Source organism: Parasteatoda tepidariorum, chromosome 6 (assembly GCF_043381705.1).
Source record: "Parasteatoda tepidariorum isolate YZ-2023 chromosome 6, CAS_Ptep_4.0, whole genome shotgun sequence".
In the NCBI taxonomy this organism is placed as follows: domain Eukaryota; kingdom Metazoa; phylum Arthropoda; class Arachnida; order Araneae; family Theridiidae; genus Parasteatoda; species Parasteatoda tepidariorum.
The window spans coordinates 67,011,945-67,035,040 of record NC_092209.1 but is presented as its reverse complement, the minus strand read 5'-3'; the positions used below and the strand labels follow the sequence as shown (position 1 = coordinate 67,035,040).

General features: G+C 27.4%; 2 protein-coding genes across 5 annotated transcripts in view; one reads left to right on the top strand and one right to left on the bottom strand.

The window, feature by feature from the left end:
- Positions 1 to 119: 119 nt before the first annotated feature.
- On the top strand, positions 120 to 11,891 carry LOC107438487 (ubiquitin-conjugating enzyme E2 W). Its single transcript, XM_016050795.3, has 6 exons — positions 120 to 366; positions 1,496 to 1,587; positions 2,678 to 2,780; positions 3,975 to 4,130; positions 5,749 to 5,824; positions 7,344 to 11,891. Exons 1-6 carry the CDS (start codon positions 352 to 354, stop codon positions 7,355 to 7,357), a joined length of 456 nt encoding a protein of 151 aa, XP_015906281.1. The 5' UTR covers positions 120 to 351; the 3' UTR covers positions 7,358 to 11,891.
- A 3,828-nt stretch (positions 11,892 to 15,719) lies between these two features.
- LOC107438489 (potassium voltage-gated channel protein Shab) overlaps positions 15,720 to 23,096 on the bottom strand; it is a 137,164-nt gene continuing 129,787 nt past the window's right edge. For all 4 annotated transcript variants that reach the window (XM_071182476.1, XM_043041864.2, XM_043041866.2 and 1 more), the window contains one exon: positions 15,720 to 19,046. Coding sequence is in view for 1 of the 4 variants with exons in the window: in XM_043041866.2 (XP_042897800.1) it covers positions 18,975 to 19,046 (72 nt within the window). In the remaining 3 variants the exon portion in view is untranslated. The remainder of the gene's footprint in view (positions 19,047 to 23,096) is intronic.

Genomic DNA, 23,096 nt, shown 5'->3' with positions numbered 1-23,096 from the left:
TAGCATCTAAAAATGAAAATATTTCAACTCAACGAGTTCAAAACAATTGAAAAGAGTTGAAAGAGGGTAATTTCGAATCTTCTTCAAAAGATTAATTGTCTTTTCCTGCCTTTTGTTTTAGGAAGTTAAAAACTTTATAGACAAATTGTTGGCAATACCTGGAGTGATAATGGAAGAACTTCTGTTTGTTATGATTGCAAAATAGATTCGGATTTGATACTTAAGCGAAATTTTAACAATATTTTGATATGTTCATTAATTTATTTACATCGGACATGTCAATGAAATTACACAGATTGATTGATTTAAGCATAATCATTCACTAGTAACTTTTAAAAATTACTTTTAAAGATGGCGTCGATGCATGTAAGAAAATTCATTTTACAGATGTTGACACTTGAACTGTATACAATAGCTGTGTATATTCTATTAATGTTTAAACGTATTCTGTTATTTGACAAAAAAAATTCTAATTTTTTAAGTCAATACGACTTAAAATTTTATGGCTTAATTTATTTTGTCATAATGCAGTAAAACTTTCTGTTTGTGTGTTGCTTTTTCCGAACTACCTATAAATATTCCGTGTTTCCCTGAAAATCTAAAAAATGATCTTATTTAGTTTTTGAAAACTATTATTATCATTTATGAGCTTGAACTTCTACTTCTGTAAAAGCACAAAACAGTGTAAAGCAGCGGATGCCTAATTTAGATGCCTTTTTCGCGCATCGGAGAGGAAAGAAATTTTCATGATTTTTCTATTCTTATTTGAGAAGAATGAAATAAAAATATTCTTTTATGCAGAAATGTTAGAAAGATTTTTTTTTTTCATAATTATATACAAAAGTCGCCTTTTTCGAGCATCAGATGGAAAGAAATGCTCGTGATTTTTCAATTCTTATTTAGGAATAATAAATAATAAAAAAACTTTTTTTCTATCGAGATTTTCAAAAGATTTTTTTTTCTCCTGGATAATAATATAACAAAACTTTTGTTTCATTTTTCAAAACATTCCATTCACGTGCATCGGTAGGAAAGGAAATGCTCGTGATTTTTTGATTCCTATTTAAGAATAAAGAAAATTGATGATGACTGGTTTCAGCTAGAATTTAAATAAAAAAACTGAAGGAAAAAAAAAACAAAAAAAAAAAGCTGAAATCCCAGAAGTTGAAAAGATAGTTTTGTTCTGGAAATCCTGTTCTTTTATTCATTCAAGTACACCATGTTTTACATTTTAATAAAATTTGACGGTGTATGGAGACTTTGTTACAAATTCAGATTTGTAGCAAAATAATGTCCTACTTTTTTTAAAAATTTGGTTGAAATAAATGCAAGCTTTAAAAAACCTTTTATTCTGAATATTTTAAAGTACATCACTGTTAAAAATGTTAGCAGTTTCTTGTCCAAAACATTAGTTTTAGTTTGCTGGCCTAATATAAATTGCATTGTATTGTTTTTTCCCCGTAGACTAGTTAAATTTTTCAACATTTATTTTCAGAAAAGACTGCAAAAGGAGCTTTTAGCTATACAGAAAGAACCACCTCCTGGTGTCAAAGTCAATCCTGAAAACATTGGACCAACTTTAACTCAGTATGCTGCATATATATTATTTATGTTTACAGTACATTATCAAAAAGAAAAGTTTTTTGCACTACAAAAGTTCTTAAGTTCTCCCTAGGAATTAAAAAGGGCAGGGTGCTTCCTCAAAGAAAAGCGCACTCTGAGTTTTGAAAGGACACTCACTAACCACCGTTACAATTTATCAATTGTGTAATGTTAAATTGAAGGATCATTAACTATGTTGCTATTAAGCAAAAATTTTAAGCATCATATTTACTGTTTAGATTTGAAGATTATTGAAATGCTGTTTTAAAGTTATTTGATGTCGGAAGTCTTGAATTTAATTAAAATTTTCAATTCAATATTAGTTTGTGGAAATATTTACAAATCGATGCTAATTATTTTTAATGTCACAATAATTATCATAGTTTTCTAAGTGTTGATTTAAACTATTATGAATTGTACAGTGCTCTATTAATAATATTGTACTAAAAATTGTTAAAACTATCTTTTTTAAACAATCACTCTCAGCTTAAACATAGTTTATTTTATTATTCTCCTTAGATACAATTTACCTTTAATATTAATACAATTTGCATATGTAGAGTAAATGTTTTTTTTTTTTTAGTTTGTTATTTGCTCTTTTTGAAAGAAGTCAGGTATATGTATACTGTTTTCAAAATTTTTCTAATTTTTCTTAAAAGAATGTTGTTCCATTTTTTTCGGGGGGGGGGGGGGGCACTAAGAGACCTTGAACAAAATTTGCTAATGTTAAAAGATTGAAATGTATTAAACCAAAGTGTTGTAAAGTGATAGCATTATGTTTTTTTTTTCGATATAATTGATGTGTTTGATGCAATCGATTGTTTATTATGGATAATCATAATATGAATGCCAGTGTTTGACAAGTGAAAGACATTGTATGAAATGAGCAATATAACTGGAGACTTGTTAGTTGGCTAGATTGAGATCTAAATAGGCTGCTTCTCTGAAAATTTTTTTTTTTTTTTTTTGCATTACATTGTTTGAGTCTTTTTATATTTAATCCTTTGCATTTATAAATAATTAGTTTTATTGGTTATACATGTAACAGAGTCCTTTTCTTTTTAACTTTATTAAGATGGACTGTTGATATGGAGGGAGCAGTTGGTACTCTTTATGAAGGAGAAAAATTTCAGTTGCTGTTTAAGTTCACAACCAAGTATCCATTTGATTCTCCAGAGGTAAGAAAGTTTAAATACTCATTTTGAAAAATCTTTGTAAATTGCAAATATGCAATGAATTTATAATCTTTGTTTAATCATGTGTAATCTTCCTATCCAATTGAAATTATTGAATAATTAGCTTTTTTTTGTTGTAAAATATTATGGACAAGTTATAATTTACTTGTTTTATTTAGTTTTTGAAGAAAAATAAGGTTCTATTTGTAAGATAATTTTTTCTACAAATGTTTTGTTTTGAGTTAAATATATTTTATAAATTTTTTTTAATCTATATAAAAGTGTAGAAAAATGCTGTAGTGTGCTGTTTTGATTTTCAGTTTCATATTTTGGTCTGTGTTTCTGTTACAAAATAGCATATTTCACCATAATTGTCAACGTTACACATTCTCTATATTGTACTTTTTTATACTATATTGTACTTTATTATATTTTTTATAAGAAAAAAATTATGTACTCAGGGGTCTGTTCAAGCCAAATTTACTACCGTTTAGCGGTACTTTCACAAATTAAACTTTATTCACAAAATACTTTTTCTTAACATTTTATTTTTGTGCCTCGTAAGAAACGACAAATTGATATTTTTACCATATTTTTGTGTTGATTTTTTAATATAATTTTTAATTTTCACAAATTATGTCTAAATTTTCACAAAATTGGTACCTCTGAGAAAAACCTAGACAGACCCCTGGTACTATTAATAAATATCTTTTGATTATTGGCCCTTAGGGATAGTAACTGAACTTTTTTACTTTCTATCTCTGAATATGCATAATGTGTATTGAAGTAGTCACAAAATCCAATTCTTTGTAAAATATTAAATTATTTTCCTTTCCAATTGACATTATTTATAAATTTTTTTTTAAAAGAACGTTTAATCCAAAATAGTAAAATTATTATAATTAGTTACTATTGATTATCATTCATTATTATTGATTATTATTATTTTTTGTATCAATTTGTGATGTTGATGTTACTATTGTAACTATTTATTATTGCTACTATTTAATCAAATTTAAATTTATTATGAAAAATTATTATTGTAAATTTATAGTATTTATAAAGCTGCATAGAATTTTTTTATATAATCTGTTCTTGGTTTCATAAATTTATAATTTCCTTACATTTTTTTAAAAAAAATTATTGGATTAGAAGTTATTTAATGAATATATTTAATGAATATAGATATTTTTCCAGGTTACTTTCATAGGACCAAACATTCCTGTACATCCTCATGTATATAGTAATGGGCACATTTGTTTATCTATTTTAACAGAAGATTGGTCTCCTGCTTTATCCGTTCAATCTGTGTGCCTCAGTATAGTTTCTATGCTTTCCAGTTGTAAAGAAAAAGTAAAAATCTATGTATTTTATTGTTAATCTTAACTTTTTGTAATTTCTTTAATGATTTATGTACAAATGGTTATTTATTATTTAAATTCCAATTTCTTTCATCAATGTTTTTCCCCCCTTCAAAACATGCTTATTGACAAATATAGTGTTGATGAGGTAATTGCCCTTATTCAATGCATTTTAGTCAATGTACCTTAAAAATATAATCTTTGGTTTGCTTCATTGTTAATTTACATAGTTTCAGTGCAGATACTCAAACTTTCAGAAAAATTTTTCATTTTAGCTGATTTCTCTACTTTCCTTTTAATTTATTTTCAATATGTTTAAATATTTGTATTGCAAAATTGCTGGTTTCTGAAAAAGCATTCCATTTTTTAAATATATTTATGGAGTTTTTTTAATCGGCGTTTAGTATTGATGTATTCAGAAATTCAGAAAAAGTTAAAGATCATTGAAGAAGTTGAAACTGGGAAATGATTCTAGCAGATAATTGATTTTTTTTCCAAAATAGCAATATTAAAGTTAGCTCAGGAAAGTTCAAGATTTGCAAAATATTTGCATTATAATTCAAATACAGGAAAAGATTTTTTTATCAGAAATTCCAATCATAAAAAAACATCACCATTACTGTAATATTATTTGTATGAAGCACTCATTGTATGAGTATGAAGCACTCAATGGGTATCACTATCAATGAGTATGAAGCACTCATTGATAAAAAATACCAAACAAACTCACAAAATCTCTTCAGCATAATAAAGTCATGACCAAAATAATACTATCTCTATTTATCTAAATCTTTCTTCTAGTTTAACTTACATTTTTAGATAAATTTTAGAGCAATCCTCATTTTAAAACCACTAAAACAGTTTAGAACAGTAATTTATATTTATATATATATATGTTGATGAATCTGTGCTCAATACAATAACAATATTGAGTTGATGAATACAATATAAATTTAAGACAATAAGAAGAACTGATAGCATAAATAAGAGAAAAATAGCCGAGCAATGCTTCCAAGGTTATGGTTAGATATGAACCTTCGACTTCTACATTACACAGCATTTGATGGAAAGGCAAACTATAGGCGCACTCTGTTTATTTATCTCCAGAAAGTTCTGGAAGGGTGAACTACTAAAAAGTATCTAAATGAGAAGATTACTTTATAGTTCTCATAGAGAATCCATTAGAAATGAACTATGCCATTCAAATCTTAACTAAAAATAATGCAATATATGAAAACTAAAGTAAAAGTATAAAATAAGGAATGATAAAGTAAGGTAGAGAATGTATGATGAACAACTTAAGTTTATCATTTAATTAAATTTGAGAAGGAGCAGTTTAGTTCCTCTGATTAGAATTTTTACCTTCTTGATTTTAATTTTTATCTTTGTAATTTTCTCATTTATCTTTGAAATGTGTCGAAATAAATGATATGGTTGGGTTATTTTAATTGTAAAATATTGGAAAAAGTTTATTTTATTTTGAAAGTACATAAAGGCATAGTATGTTATTTTTTAAACAAATGCAAATTTACACTTTTTTTTGTGTGCATATCTTACAGTATCAAATGTATTAATACTTATATATTTTTAACAAAACGGCCTTATTTTAGAAACGGCCACCTGACAATACTCTATATGTCAAGACCTGTAGTAAAAACCCTAAGAAAACTAGATGGTGGTATCATGGTAACTATTTATTTTATAATAGTTTTCTTTCTTTGTATTTTTCTTATTTTCATGCTGTTATTTTCTTTTTTTCTGACATTTTCCTTTAAGAGTGACTTTTTTAAAATTATATTTATGATCCATACATATAATTTTAAATTTTTTATCCAATGTATTATTCAATGATTTTTAAATGTATAAGTATTTAATTTAATATTAATCTATAAATTCATTAATAAAAACCTTACTCTTAGGAGAATGTAGTCAGCTTAGTTATAGTTATACCTTGATTTAAGGTAAATTTTTTTTAACGTTATGTTATAATATAAAGTAGGTAGTAATTTGAAATATTTTTGATAGCTGATTTCTTAAAGTCCTTAATTTTTTATTTATTTTTACTATCTTTGTTGGCCATGGTTTGACAAATACTAATGATTCAAACAAACTATTTGATTGTATGGACTGTGGCCTAGTTTTAATATATGTTTGAGCGGAGTTATCTCCTTCTGATATATATATATTTATATATATATTCATTCCAAATGTTTAAATTACGAAAAATAAATAATGGAAAGTTTTTTATATCTCTATCTTACCTACCTAAAATAGCTCATTGATCAAGTAATGTATAATTTCGGAGGAGGTTTTGTCCCTGTAACCCTCCTCAAAGCTATGCTATTGTATGTGGGGAATATTATGTGTTTTACTGAAGTAAATTTTTTTTTTAACACGGTAGACCAGCTTTCATCACGGTAAACTTATTCAGCCCCGTTTTTAGCAGATTGCTGTTATGTAGGATCATTCAGTTTTTTAATGTTTTATTTCTGTGTTGGGTATTTATTATTGTTTCATCTGGTGCTAGTTTTATCTTTTTTTGAATAGTTCTTTTGAGTTTTTTTTTTTTTTGAGTTTTGTATTGTGAGTTTAAATTGGTACAAAGTTGTTAAATGGTTTTAACTTATTTGTTACAAGTAAGGCATTTTGATAGAGTCATTTTGTTTTTAAAACCACTTTAAAATAAGAGCAGAAAATGTGATTTTTAATGAAAAGATTCTAAAAGCAATGGGATAATATAAAAAGCTTCTTCAGGCATTAGAATGCGACGATCATAATACAACTGTGCACGATGAATTGCTAAATATTTATTTAATATAATAGTTTTTAAAACTTAGTTTTATATAATTTTTTTCTTTTATGATTTGTATAAACTCATGTGGCAGATAGAATAATAAAACACAATTTGCATGTGATCATTATTAGACTTTAAGGGTACATATCTCAAAACTATTTAAGATTGAGTTAGACCATTACTCAAATTAGGCCTTAACATGTACTTGTAGAAACTGTTTGAAGCATTCATATTATTAGAGTTTAAAATATGGCGAGTGTTACTGATGGACTTAGTTTAAAAATTGTGTCAGTGATAAACAACTTATTTGTAAAAATTTTTGTATGGTCAACAGCATTTTAATTTTTTTAAAAAGTGTTTCTTCACTTTTGAAATAAAACAAAAAATAATGTTATATTTTCTGTTTTGCAGATGATTCTGTTTGACAGCTTGCAAATGGTAGAAATCTTTTAAATTTTGACACGCTTCTATGTATACAGAATACCAACAGTATGCATGTTCTCTTGCACCCTCTGTCCTAATGTGCAAGATATTAGAGATGTGAGATTAAATACAGTTTTGTAATTATATTATGTAAAGGCTTTTTTACTTCCAACTGTAAATTAACTATGTAAAATATAATAAGTCCTGTTTGTATGAGTATATTATTAACACTAAGGGCTGAAGCATAATTTGTGATACATTTTAGATTTTTAAAGTTTTAAATATACTTTATTTTCATTTATTTGCCTATTATTTGTGTTGTAGTCACTGGATTATTAAAGTGACTGTTTATGATAAAATGTGACAGAGAACATGACTTTTTATTTTCACTATATAGTTCATAATCATAAATAGAAGTTTTTGTCCATGGGTATCATTCTTTTTATGCAGTAATCAATTAAACGAAAATGGTTTTTCTTAAATTACTGAAGTAGCATGAATAAATTAATGACTTATGTGTTTAATAATAATATAAAGGAATTAAATGTATTCAAGTGAAACTAAAATCTCAAGTTTTAAACGTTATAAAACATGTGTTTAAATTTTACTTAGCTCCTAATTGTTTAAAATTTAAGGTAATGGTTAAATTTCAAGTGCATTTTTGTTTTCTGAATTGGTGTGTAAAAATTGTATATCAGTCTAAAATAATAAGGTCATGTTCTTTTATCATGTTGGTTGTGTATTATTTTTACTAATTTAACAATGAAATACAAAGTTTTAATCTCACTTATATTAAAAGTGTTTTATGACATAGATATACTTGCTATTTCCTATCATTAAGGTGATTTACGTTACAATGTGATTAAGTTAGATGTGATAGTGTAAGGTGATTATGTTAAAAAGGTATTTTAACTGCCTTAACTATACAATCAAGTAATATGCATTTGCTTTTTATTTTTTCTTCCCCATTGGATTGTTTAAAATTATGTATTCTCACATTTTGTTTTCATTTCACTTCATATCTGTGATGGTCAATTTAGAACTGATCCTGAGTACTTTAGAATTAATTAATTTCCAGTGTTCTATAACTTCAAATCCTAAGTTTTGAATGATATTATTATCGATGTTAATGCAGTTATTTTTTTTTATCTGAAATTGTACTAGCACAGGTTGTTTATTATTCCTTAGTGGACCATTTTTCTGTGTATGTATATATATTTATTGATTCAATGTTGGTAATTATTAGGTTGAAAATGCATTGAAAAATGTCTACACTCCTTGATTATTAATTTTTTTGCTGTAGGTACCTCTACAAGTCTCTTTAAAGTGTGTTTTTTAACCATAGGTGCGTTTAGTATTTTTAGAATGGTAGTACTTCTGAATGGCTAAAACTGTATGTGTGTGTTTTTTCAGACATTTATTACTTAGTTCAAAATGGCTGATACTACGCAATTTAAAACTAAGTTACAGTTATATTAAATGGAATACTTGCTGTACTTCTTGAAAAGTGCATTTAGTTTAAAACTAAAATTTCTTTCAAGTAACTTCTAAATTTGGAAAAATGCCAAATAATAGGATTTTCCAATCTAAAAATTCTCCTCTAATGGGATAATGTTAACCAAAAAAAGTTTTTTTATTTATGAATGTAATTATTAATTATTATAATATTATTTAGTTTAAAACTTGCTTAGTTTTAAGTTTAAAAAGATCAGTCTAACATAAAAACGGTACAAGGACTGAGCTCAAATCTTTCATAATTTTAATATTAAAAATGTGAATAATTTCACAGTTAGTTTATGCTTATTTAACAGAATTTATGCTTAACATTTTAAATATAATTTCATTTTTTCTTGTGAATTCAAATAAATAAATTAATAAGTAAATAAATAAATAGCTGCGATGGCTCAGTGTCCTTGTGAAGTACAGGGTCTTGATCTTTAGTGGTGATTTGAAACCCACACAGCTGATGATCAATATGTACAGTTTGTCTGGGAAGTGTTTGTGCACAATGCTGACCACATTGCTAAAAGCATGAGGCTGGTCACGAAATTCTAGAGTCTTAACTTCCATGACCTCCAAGAAATAATTTTACAACTTAACGAGAACATATCTAGATGTAAAATTTTTTTGAATGAGTGATTTTTAAATTAAAATACAACTTACACTCAAATATTTCTTTCAACTTTATTAAAAAGTTTATACTAGATGTTAAATGCATTTTAAAATGTGTGGATAAGGATTAAATACCCTTTTTTTAGTTACTTATTAAACTTTTTATTTTACAAAGACAGAGTCAGAATTGTGTAAAGAATGTAACATGATGCAATAACACCCTGAATTTACATAATTTCCCCCTCCATTTCTGATTATTATTTGCATTTTTGAATCCCTTTTTATTATGATGTTTGTTTAACGTAGAATCAATTTGCTAATTTTCAATGTATTCTAAATTGTATTTGATTGAAACTAACTTAAATTCATTATTTCTATTGCAATTTTTGATTTTTTCTTTTCTTTTTAAATTCTGTTAAAACTGTTACTACTTCATAACTAAACATTTTATACTAAGTTGATCTAAGCAAATGATATTAAATTTTGCTCATTTTCTTTTAACTACTGTTCAATTTTGTCAAATTTCTCTGTATCTATAACTTTTGGATAAAATATCACGTTTTCGTGCTATTACAGGTGAACCCCGATTATCCAATGCTCAATATGACACTCTTTGTTATTTAAAACTATTTTACTTCTGGCTTTCAAATAACTGTATTCAAAAAAGTTGTTTGAGAACTTATTAAAAAGACTTTTTAACCTATTTCATGATTACTCTTAATTGACAGTTGTTTGTGATGATACAGTGTAATGTGTCATTTTAATGTATAAATTTTATTAATCTAAGTCACAATGTGTTAGCCTTGAATCATGTTAAATGATTCATAAGTCTCTCGTAAATCACAAAGTATGTCAACAAATGATTTATTGTGTGTAGTTTGGTAATTTGAATGCATGACAATAAATCAGTCTCAATGTGTAATTCATATGTCACATGAAGATATCAGATTTGTAAATTGAAAAAAATAGAGATTTTGCATAGTGTTCCCTTTCCTATAGAGCACACAAACACGTAAATAAGTAAAATATATAAATCATTTTTAACACTAGAAAAACTGAAATACCTAGATTCCAAAAAGCAGTCAAAATAACTGCATTGTAAAAGAATAACTAATGTATAAAGAAATTTGCTTAAAATTAATTTTTAATATTATTTTCAGTTATATTACAAGTTATTAGTAAATATTAACAATCAAAAATTATATGTTTTACAAGAAGTCACAAAATTCTAAGAAATTGTGTCATCATTGTTTTTCTAATTGAAATTAAAGGATCAAAATGACTTCCTTGGGCAATCTAGTGAACTGTTACCTTTTAATTTCTCTAAAGCTCTACCTTTTTGCATTTCTACAGTTGCAGTTTCTTTCAGATCCATTTTAAAGAATTAAAGCTTGGTATCTATGAATACTGCCAATTAAATTCTAAATACCCTATGAGACTAGCAGCCATTTATTTTTGATAATTTTACTTATGTTTAAAAGTTAGTATGTTGGGGAAAGTGAAGTTAATAAAACACTTTTTATTATCTGGTTTTTATTTTTGAACATACTTTTGTTCCTTTTGATGTTGGGTAATCAAGGTTCGATTCTGTATTTTTACTCTTATATGTGCTTAAAGTGAATATATTTACCAAATATATTATGAAATTATCATTTAAATGAAATGATGGCATATCCATGTAAATAGATTAAGTGTTGATATTAAAGTATATAGGTAAAGTATTGATATGATTAAATTAAATATTTTATTTATTGCCTGCATTGTTTTGAGGAAAACGCTGATGCTTCATATTGTACATTTGTACCAATTTATGATTTATTTTTAAAATTTCTCTCTTTTTATTTATTTTACCTATTAGTAGCTTGCTTAAAATTAAATGCTATTACTGAAACAAGCTATTTTAAAGGTGTGCTTAACTTATGAAATTGTATAAGTATTGTGTTTAGGATAATAAATTAATCTTGTAGACTTGTTAGGAATAAAACATTGCACTTTTATGCTTGCTTTTAAATTAAAAGAATTCATAATCTAAAGTTTACACATAAAGTAACCCTAAACAAAAAATATTCTATGAAATGCTTTATTTAATTAATGTTAAAAAATTTCCTTCTCATGTTTTTAGCACATAAAATTGTTTCTCTTTTCAATGTTCTTAAATTTATATCCCTTTTTTTCACTTTCTAAGGAATAAGAAAGTTTATTGATTCAGCTCCTCTATTTCATTCTTGTTTGATATCTATTTTAAATTAAAATGCTTTGGCTAGCAAAACTTTCTAAACTTTAAAATATTTATTTTGATTATTTCATTGTTTATTTTGTTGCAATTAATATTTTTGATTCATAACAATATTGATGAGTTCAGTCCATGCAGAAAGACAAATATGAAATGTAAATTAAGAAAATAAATTTTAGTTTAAAGTTGTATTTAATTTCTTGTAGTTAAAAGAATTCACCAATGTACCCGTATTTTGGATACTGCAGTAAGTATTAAAAAACTTATATACTTTCTTTCATATCATTAAACAGGACAGCTTGCAGAGGAAGAAGAGTAAGAAGTAATCAATAAGTGAACTGAAACTTATAAATCTCTATTTTCCAAATTCATTCCAACATTATTAATAATTTTTTTACTCAACTTACATATAATCAGTGCAATTACAAAATTTAATAATAAGTTCAAAAATTTATTAATTGATTTTTGAGTAAAAAGTTAAATTATCTGTGCAATAGCACAAATATTACATTGTTTTAATTTTTATTTTTATTAATTTTTATTAATTCCTAGTCATGATATGCAGATGGATATTATCGTACTAAATTAAAGTTCTTCTGTATTTAATATATGTATTTAATAGTTTTCCAAATTCTCTCTGCTTTCATATAATCAGTGTAATTACGAAATTGTTTAATTCAAAAAGTTTATAATTGATTTTTGATTTGATGGTTAAATTATCTATGCAATAGCACAATATTATATTCCTTTTTTTCTAGCTTTATTAAATTTTTATGACTTTCTGGTCATGATATTCAAACGAAAATTAAATTTTTACTAAATTAAAGTTCCTATTTAATTTTGTTATTTAATTTCAAATATAAGTATGTTGGAAACGTTTGTGAATATGTCATTATAAAGTGCAGTGTTTTGGCTGGTTGCGTATTCATTTGCAGAAGTGGCTAGATCCTGCAATTTTATACCTTCAGCCTTTTATTTGAGATTTTTTTTTAGCATGGGGTTAATATCAAAAAGTTCGTGACCACCTGTCTTGAAGGAGAGTGTTCAGTGCAGAAATCCAGTTCTAAATAAGCTAAACCAAGATTGAAAATTTTGTAAGAGAATGTAAATTGGTCAGCAAAGCCGAGGAGTACATATACTTATAAGGTTTCTTTCTTACATAATTGTAATTGCATGTCTACTAAGATTAAATTTAAAAAAATGATAATTAGAAAAAAACTGCAGTCTGTTTAGAATTGAAATTTGTTGATATTTTTTCAGTTTGAATTAGATGAACTTTCCTCCCTTAAAATTGTAATATTTAATTTTTTTAAATTGTCTTCATGTTGCTGCTTTTTACAGTTGGATTGTTTAATTGTAACCAAACTATTGGTTATGTAATAAAACTAAGCCATTGGTTTTATGACATTCTTGTATAAAATTGAGATGGCTTCTTTTTTCTCTATCCCACTATCTTATTTGAAGATTGGGCCAATTCCATTTTTTTTAAATATATATATATATTTTAAAACGGAGTCTTACTTTCATGTTCATTCAAGCCATTTCGGTCTTATTTTGAAACTCATACACTTTAATTCTATTTCTGCTACTATAAAGAAGGCATAACAAATAAAACAATAAAGGGAAGGTTCTGTCTTAAAATGAACAAATATAGAATTGACTCTTTATTTAAATGAGGCCTTCACATTTCAGGCTTCAACTCTTTGAATAGTTTTAATTATAGTAAATAGGATATAATTTATTATTTTTTAAAATTGTAAATCTTGATTTGAATCCATCGATCAATTGAATTTCCAGTTTTTCTTATCTCTCTAAAATTGCCTCTAGCATCAATTAAGTTTTCAAGCAAGACTGACAGAAGTAATTAATGAGTTCTTACAATGTATGTAGGATTTTAAAATCACAAAAGCTCTAATAGAAACAGCATTTATTGAGAATATTCAAGGAAAAAAAGTTATGTGAAAGTTGATGAATGTGAACAAGGTTAAAAAATATCCTGTATACTCTTTTGAAGAAAGTCGTTTAGCAATGTGAGCAAGATGTCAAGAAAATCAGTGAGGTAATATATTTAAATATTTTATGTTTGAACTTTGAAAATTCGAGTTAAAAGTTCATTTAAAATTTATAAAATATTTCTGTCACAACATATGAAAAACACGTCTCTTTATGTGACTTTGCTGAATTTTACAGAATAATTTGTAGATACTGTATTTTGTTTGATCTCAGTATTGTGCAATAATATTTTCATTTACTTTTGTCAATATATATATTACTCTCCCACGGCGATAAAGAAAGTCCTCTTTCTCTTTCGCGCTGGCAACAAAGAATTGAAATATCAAGTGTGTGAGCTGTCTTAAGCATGAAAGCGTAACATACAAGTTTACAATTCACTGAATGAAAATTATTTTCTCGCATGGACAACAAAAAGCTTTAAAAACCTGAGCTGTAAATTGGGAAAAATTGAAAGGTTAAATAATAATTCATATCAACAAATGAAGTGTTCTATATTATGTTTTAATTATACTTATGCAGGTTTAAATTTTTATATTTCTATAACTTATTGATGAAAAAGTTTAATTTCTTGAGAGAGATTAGTTTTAAATATTTTTATGATTGATTTTAAACTCTTAAGATTTACCTCTAGAACACATTTCAAATGGGTATAACTCAGTAGAGCGAACCATATGGGATTGCACATCAATATTTGAGGTTTGGGGAAGCGTCAACGAACACTAGTATTTTATAAAATTATTGGCTTGATAGTGTTAAATTACTCCAAATATGCATTATTCTCATGTGTTTTCATTATACATAAGTATAGAATAATTTTAATATCTATATTTCTTTTCATCTAACACAAATGTTCCTAATTTTACGAATCCTTTAGTTTACTTTAATATACTTTATTATTATTTTATTTTAACAAATTTTGTTAAACGTTTTCGCAAAAATGTGTTTTCATATTGCATTTCTCAGTACGTATTATTATTATTTTTTATTTTCTTAAAAACGCAACAAGTATACAACCTAAGTAGTTTCCATTGATATTGATTGCATTAATAGCTTATAAAAAGCGCGGCCACAGTGTGGTAGCAGTTAAGGGAAACAAAAGGTTTTAACATATTTCTACCGACTAAAAATATTTGTAAATTAACTGTAAAATATTAAAACTGACCAACATATTTCTTCTTATCATTAAAGTGAAAATTACAACTTATGAAATTTACTACTATCTCACGAAATATTCATCTCTACTTTTTAAATTTTTCCTGACTGTTAGCCACCCTGGTGTAACTACTTAAGGGTTATTTTTGTTCAAAATAAAATATTAATTTCAACGAAAATTACGTCAGTATGTATGCAAGCTGTTTAATTTTAAAATAAATCAGTTATCTTAGTTAATAGGACGCTATACCACGGGAGTCATTTTTTATCGCAAGTTCTGTTTCACCTCCGTAAGTAATTTAAGATTCAAAGTATCGAAAAAGTGAGTTCAAGAAAACCTAGAGTAAGCCATGAGGTTTCAATTTCTCTAAAAAAAAATTGAAAACTTAAAAATGCAAACAAATTATTGGAAGAGAACTTCCTTAATGCATAATCCTAAGTTATCTTCTCTTAATTTTGATATTTTGAAAATTTCTTTTCAGTATTTGAAACCTGAATTCATTTTCTTTATTCTATAAATTTTAAATTACTTGTGGAGATGAAAGAGAATTTGCGATGAAAAGTTTCTCCCATGGTTATGGCCCTCTTAGTCTTCTAAGAGAGTCTTAGATAATCCACCGTTCGTTTATGTAGGTAAATAATAGAAAAAATTGTGTGAATCTATTTTAATTTTGAATACAAAACATGGGGGATAGTAATGAAGTATGAAACTTTTTCTTAATTATAAAATCCATCAAGTTTGTTGTGGTATTTCCCTTTAAAGTTATAATAATGATTAAAAAAAAAACTTCAGTAATATTTATTTAAGAAAAATCGATCTTCTTGGCATGTTGTCAAAATAATAAAAACGACTGTTTATCACAGAAATATTTAATGCTCTAACATGGTTCAAAAAATGTTACATTTGCCAGATTTATAGTGGAGTATATGTATGCACATAACATTTGAACAAACATGAAGTACATATGATTTTAGACAATTAGACTTAACAAGTCGGAATTGGACGAAGTGCTTTTTTAATATGGTCCAAATATACATATTTTACATCTTGATTTTTCGAGATTCACGGCCTTTCTTTATAATACGAACAACCACAAGTCTTGACACCATTAGTTACAGTCACATACAAAATGCACAATCGACTAGTATAAGATATTTAACTGCAATGCATAGCAAGTAGATGAAATTCATAAAATTGGACAACACCCATCATCTCTTATTATTAAAACTCAAATTCGTTTTATCACAACTTATTTTGATTAAACAAATTTTTTTTAACTAAATAAACTAATCTAATACGCACAGAAGACGTACTGATCCGCACGAGAAACGTAAATCAAAAGTTGCTTATGAGCCACTTCGTTAAGAAATTACAATCTTTGATTAGGTTTTAACAAGTCAAATGAAGTTGGAGTTAGGTGACTAACTTCACGTTGTTTTGCTTTGTTCAAGCCCAATGAGTTTTATTTCATTTTAAATTCGCTGTTTTGTTATTTTAAAATAAAACATGCAATATTAATGATATAAAAATGTTAACGTTTCTTAAATTTCAGCTATAATTTTAAAAAATGAAAAAAGAAACTCGCATTTTGGAATAAACAATATTAATAAAAGTTTACTTTCGAGAAAAATATTAAATATTTAACCAGCACATGCTATAACTTATAGCCTGTGCTATAAATATAGCCTATAAGTATAGACTGGAGAGTATTTATTAAGGGCTTTTTTTAAGTAAAAAAATAAATAAAATCGTGCTCTGTTGAGAAATTATTAACTTAGCAATTGGGTATTAATAATTCGATAAGAAGTGAAGTGATTATGCCTAAACTTGTGATTTAAATCAGATTTAATTGGATACCTGTGAGTCAATTGTTTTAAAATATCCAATTGTTTTAAAAAATAGTTTATCTACACGCAGTTTTTTTTTTTAAATCTGTTAACGCAAAATGTTTTTTACTTCTATAATTTGTTATTTATAGTTTAACTTATTTGTTGAAAAATTATTTAATAGTGCCTTTAAAAAGTAGCTTGAATTTATCTATACATATTTAACTAATTTCCATTTGATTTGTGAAATTTTTTGCTTATACATTTTTGGTTTATTTTTTGATTTCAAAAGGTTAATTAATAAGTAAGTGGAATCAGTGATTATAATTTTTTTTTCGTCATGATTATTGACTTGAAAAAAAAATCTCTAAATGTCCTTAAAAATTTAACGTATATTTTTTACTTCAAACCATTTCTTTGCAAACAAAATATATTCATAAAGATAATCTATAAGCAAACAAATCTATTTATAATTTCTAAAAGAATAATATTTTGACTTTCATGTTTAAATTTTTTTTATACATATAATTCGTTTAAAAGTATAGAATTAGCAAAAAGAATGAATGTTGTTTTGGACCCATATGAAGCTCATCATATTAGTGTTTAAAAACATTTGTTTTCTTTTAAATATATTTACTTAGGATTTCTAAACTAGTGCATAAACTGTCAAATCTATTACATTAAGTAATAAAAACTTTAATTTTCTCAAAGGTATGCCTTTTTTTTGTTGTTTAATTCTGCAAAATGTTAAAATTTGTAAAACCTTTTTGAACTTTGCAAAGTATGACAGTTCTGTTTAATTTTTGTTTGTTGCAAATTTGTTAATTAATAGCTTCATTAATTAAATATTCGAAAATTAATAAATGAATCTTGTTATTAAAAATTATAGCAAAGATTTTAAATATTTCAAGATGTTATTGTTTATTATAAGAAAATCTCAATTTCATAATTTTTAGAAAGATCTGAAATTAAGAGTTTGATAAATTACGTTATCTTCGTTAGAAATTCTGTGATATTGATTTTTTTTCCGATTAATACCTTAATATGAAAATTAGACAGTCTCAGTAAAAAAAAAAAAAACCCGACTATTTAACCTTACATAAATTATTTTTCTCTTACAAATTACATTTTTAAACCGCTAAAGTAAATTTCCAAAATCAAGTATTTAGAAACAATTTTATTTATCAAAATGTTTTGACTGCAGATTTGTATCATTAGAATATATTTATGAGTAGAAATTATTCTCATTTATATAAATAGCCAGATTGTGTGTGGGTACAAAATTATTTCAAATTAATTGTAACTTATCAATTTTCAGGATTATGTGAGGTCCAGCATTCAGTAATAGTATTAAGTTTTCAAATTTTAGTAATAATCGTTATCAATGTATGCAAGTACTTCATAGCACTTCATAAAACTATGTCTTATTTGTCAACTTCATTTTTTTTAGCCTTTGAAAACAATCTTAATAAAATTTAATCTTCTTTGTGTGATTGGGTTGAGAAGTTTACATTTGTATTTAACAATAACACAATTGAATAAAATTGTATTAAATAATTGCTAAAAAATATATAGAATTCACATAAATTTAATAACGAGACAAATTTTGAAATAACGTCAACATTTTAACAAGTCAGCAATTATAACAAAAATGTAAGGATAATTTAGTAGAGTTGAATAATTGTACAAGATGGCCATTTTAACACCTTCACTTCCAAACAGCGAGAATTAGTTATGGACAAAGCTGACTAGCTGGAGTAAAAAGCCTCGAAAAAAACATTAACGGCACCACGTAGCGACTGAATTTGGAGTTAGCATTTCTATTTTGTTTCCGAATCGGTTGCTTCGAAGTAACTTTCACTTTACTGTAAATAGTTATTTTAATGTGCTCGATATTATAAAATCAAGTGTTGATTAATTTTATGAAGAAATTTTCCAGCCATTATAATAATAAAAAGAAATAGGCTTGATTTAAGAAAATAAATTAATCAGATTCTATGCTAAGAAAGATAAATAAAAATAATTTTTTGCCAACTTTTATAAAATAGTTAATTTTTTAAGCGACACTGATTTCCTTCTAGAATCAAAGTTATTTCTTTATATCTTTTCCATGAGATCATTCCAAAATTGGTATTTAGGTTTTAGTGGGGATTCTGCTTAGAAGAACTGCAGAATTTAAAAAATTCCTTTCTGTGTTCTGTCACATGTATACGTATTTGGCCCCATATTTATACCATTTGAAAGGCTTTTTTTTTAAAGCAGTGAGAATAAGTTCAAAGACGCTACTTGAGCAGAAAGTCTCCCAGAGACTTGGCACATTTTAATTTCATCCAGTAATTTTCCTTCTTTCTTATCTGAAAAATAAAAATTAACTTTACTTCAAGACAGCATTCGAAATTGATATAGCTATTATAGTTTGAATTCGTATATTAATATGTATATTTATGCGAATACTATACTATATTATCTCCGGTTGCCAAATGGTGTTCCGCGAAACCCTAGGGTTCTGTAAAAGGGTGACATGAGTTCCGAAAGTTAGGATTTTTTTTTTAAAGCCAGTTATGATTTTCGAAACTTGTTGTGATTAAATTTATTTAACACGTTGACTTCCGCGTCACCCATATTCGGGTGATAGCAAAGTTTCTGATCGGGTCGCGTCACCCGTATTCGAGCGACAGCAAAGTTTCTGATCGGGTCGAGTCACCCGTATTCGAGCGACAGCAAAGTTTCTGATCGGGTCGCGTCACCCGTATTCGAGCGACAGCAAAGTTCCTGATCGGGTTGCGTCACCCATATTCGAGCGACAGCAGAGTTTCTGATCGGGTCGCGTCACCCGTATTCGAGCGACAGCAAAGTTTCTGATCGGGTCGCGTCACGAGTATTCGAGCGACAGAAAAGTATTCTAATCGGGCCGCGTCACCCGTATTCGAGCGACAGCAAAGTTTCTGATCGGGCAGCGTCACCCGTATTCGAGCGACAGCAAAGTTTTCTGATCGGGCCGCGTCACCCGTATTGGGGTGACACTTATTTGACTACTCGCGAAGGATATTCGTATGTATTTGAAAAGATATTTCACAGGAAGTAACAAAACTATTGAATTGTTATAAAAGTAATACAAAAATGATTTATTAAGAAAATTATTGTGAGCTTCGTAACAGCTTTCCTGTTCACCGCTATTTGACTCATTAAAAAATAAGTTTTCCATTTTTCTTTTCGAAATTGCAACGAATTCGGGTAAAGATTTTAAGTTATACTCCTCTTTACTCGGCGAAGATTCAAATTGATCGTGTAAAGTGGCGAGATGAGAAACAGATGCGAAGCAACGGACACAAATAAACAGACATGATACCATTGAAACAAATGGATCAAGATATTATTCTTGTGACCACCAGCGACTAGCAGTATTAAAATATCGGTGGGAGTACTTAGCAGAATACGCTTCGGACAGCGGTACTCGTGGCCTGAAGGAGATTTCACAGTAAACGCGTGCGGCAGTCAACGTGTTAATCCAGTTAATTCATAATAATCCAGTTACTATTTTCGTTGTTTTTATGAAAGTATTTGATTAAACTGCTTGTAAAGAAATATATTAAAAAAAACAATGTTTTTCATATAACAATATAATGCATGAATTAGGAAAAGGATATGCATTTATGAACAATTCCGTTAGTATTCCGCATCAAACAAAAATAACCGAATTAAACAATGAAGAAGTATGTTTCTCTGGTAACCATTCTCGACCTTTATTTTCTTCTTTTTCAGTTTTTGTTTTTAATGGAAACCGTATTTCAGCTCATAAATTTTCAGTTTATGCATGCAATGAAATCAAATTAAGAATTTGACTAGACGCCGTTCCAGATCTGCGAATTCAACTGTCTGACGTAAAATCCAATTATAAGACTAATATTAATAAAACAGTATGGTGATAGAATTTCATTCATCATTCGCTAAACGCTTTCAAATTAATAAAATTTATATCGTGACACATTTTCGAAATAATTAAAAGTCTTTCGTTAATTTATATGTTTACAATTGCTAAAGAAATTTATTCATTTAAAAAAAATCGGGAATTGCTGTATTATCTTATAGCTAGGATTTAAGAGAAATTTTTTTTATTTGAAAGTCTTAAGAACAAAATTTTCCAAAATCTAATTTCCAACACTTTCTGTAAGTGAAGTATCGATAACTGTATAGTATACAGTTTCGCCAGTATTCAGTGTATACCAGCTATATATCTATTATACTGTAATCACCTATGATTGGACACACATTACAAAGCATGTTTGAGGAATTTATTTTTTAATCCGCGACATCCGTTAGATAGACATTGTGACCCAAATATTTATTTTGAATATTATGATGTTTTTAAATTTATTTAAACATTGCTTAAGTACTGGTGGTATATTTTATATAAAGCTGTCATCACGGGTTGAGAAATTCTTAGACAATGTCCCGTTCATAGAAGTTCAAACTTTAAGAATTTGAAATGGCACCCTTTAAAATGTGATAGTCTTTGGGAATAATTAACATTTTTGGAGTAAGAATATCAACAAGTATTGAGTTCAATATTTGAGTGAAAGAAAAGAAATAGGCCTAAATATAAACTTCATATTTTGTTCTTGATGTACCACATCACATTAACGACTATTTTGCAAGAAATAGGTTTTGAAAAATCTAACAAAAATAAGGGAATATTTCCGAAAACAAATAAATACAAGTTAAAAATTTCAACGTATTTATTGTTTTCAAAGTGTACTTACATTAAAAAACTAAAATTCAAACCCTAGTTGGAGGATAAAAAAAATACTTAATAAAGGCCTAATGAGTTAAAAAATTGAGATCCTACTTAGAAAAAGCTCCATAAGTTTAGTTGAAAATTAGTTCTATTTTTATCAAAGGAACTTTCCTTTTGATAAAATAAATTAAAGTCGATTAAAAATGTATATTTAGAATTGAAATTTTAATTCGATCGAATAGAATCGAAATTTTAATTCGATCGAATAGAATCTGAATTTTAATTCGAATTAAAAATTTATATTTGGAATGTTTAAACATATTTCATCTTTAAAGAAGATGATGTAAAAATCCCTGTGATATCATTAGGTATTTTACAATTAGATGCCTTAGCTCCTGCAATTTTAAGTGAACCCCGCCCCTAACTTTATGAAACATCGCTTCGCTGTTGTTCTTCCGAAGAAGCAAAAGGAATATTTGTGGTATTTTAAAAGTACTAAGTTACTTGACAATTGATTGAACGAGTTAACTGGTGTTGATGCACAGTGTCGATGTAGTACTGTCAGATGTATAGAGATAAGTTATATGATCATTCCAGATTATCCAATAAGGAGAGAGATGTGACGTATTAGTTTTCCCCCCTAAAGTGATCACCTAGTCTTTGAATCTTACAGGCGTTATCGCAAAAGTTTAAACAAAATTCACTGAACCCAACCAGATATTTTTAACAACTTATGGATGGTGTTTTCTACACTACTGCAAGCTCTATACCACCTATATTTCCGGGTTACTGTTTTCAGTGTATTTTAAAGCTATTTGGCTCGCAACGTGATCATTGTGTTTTAAGATTCTTGCAAATGTGGTATTTGATTACTTATTACTTGTATTTACAATGCTGAAAGTATTAACACTAACGTAAGATGGTGCACAGCTAGCAACAAGAATAAACAGAAATAAACAAATGGAAAGAGGCCAAATCAGGACTGCCAAAAAAGTGAGTTATTCAAAACCTAGCAGCCCTGTGACCTTTTTTAACTACGAGGGCTGTAAATTAAATAGTGGCAACTTAACCTTGAAACTCACAGAAGGGCGGGCATGCGCAAATAGGATATGGGCGCGGTGAGGTGGTGCTGCTGTCGATGTGCAGAGTGCAAAAAACAGTCGATCTGCTTAGAAGGGTAGTTGTTGTGTGGCGTTAAAGTGAGGAGTTTTGTTTCCATCGCTCTAAAGCATGTTTTCAAAAGGTGATCAGCGGTCGTGGCTTAAAATCAAGGTTGCCCGTGCCCGTGGCAAAAATGCAACAGAATGCTATCGAGGATTAGTGGAAGCCTATGGCACAAATGCTTTACCGTATAGGACAGTAGTGCGATGGGTTCAAGCATCTCGTCTTTTTTCGTCATTAAGTCTTTTGAAAACATACTTTAGAGCAATGGAAACGAAACTCCTCACTTTAACGCCTCACAANAGATGTGACGCATTAGTTTCCCCCCCTAAAGTGATCACCTAGTCTTTGAATCTTACAGGCGTTATCGCAAAAGTTTAAACAAAATTCACTGGACCCAACCAAATATTTTTAACAACTTATGGATGGTGTTTTCTACACTAGGGAACGCTGCAAGTTCCATACCACCTATATTTCCGGGTTACTGTTTTCGGTGTATTTTAAAGCC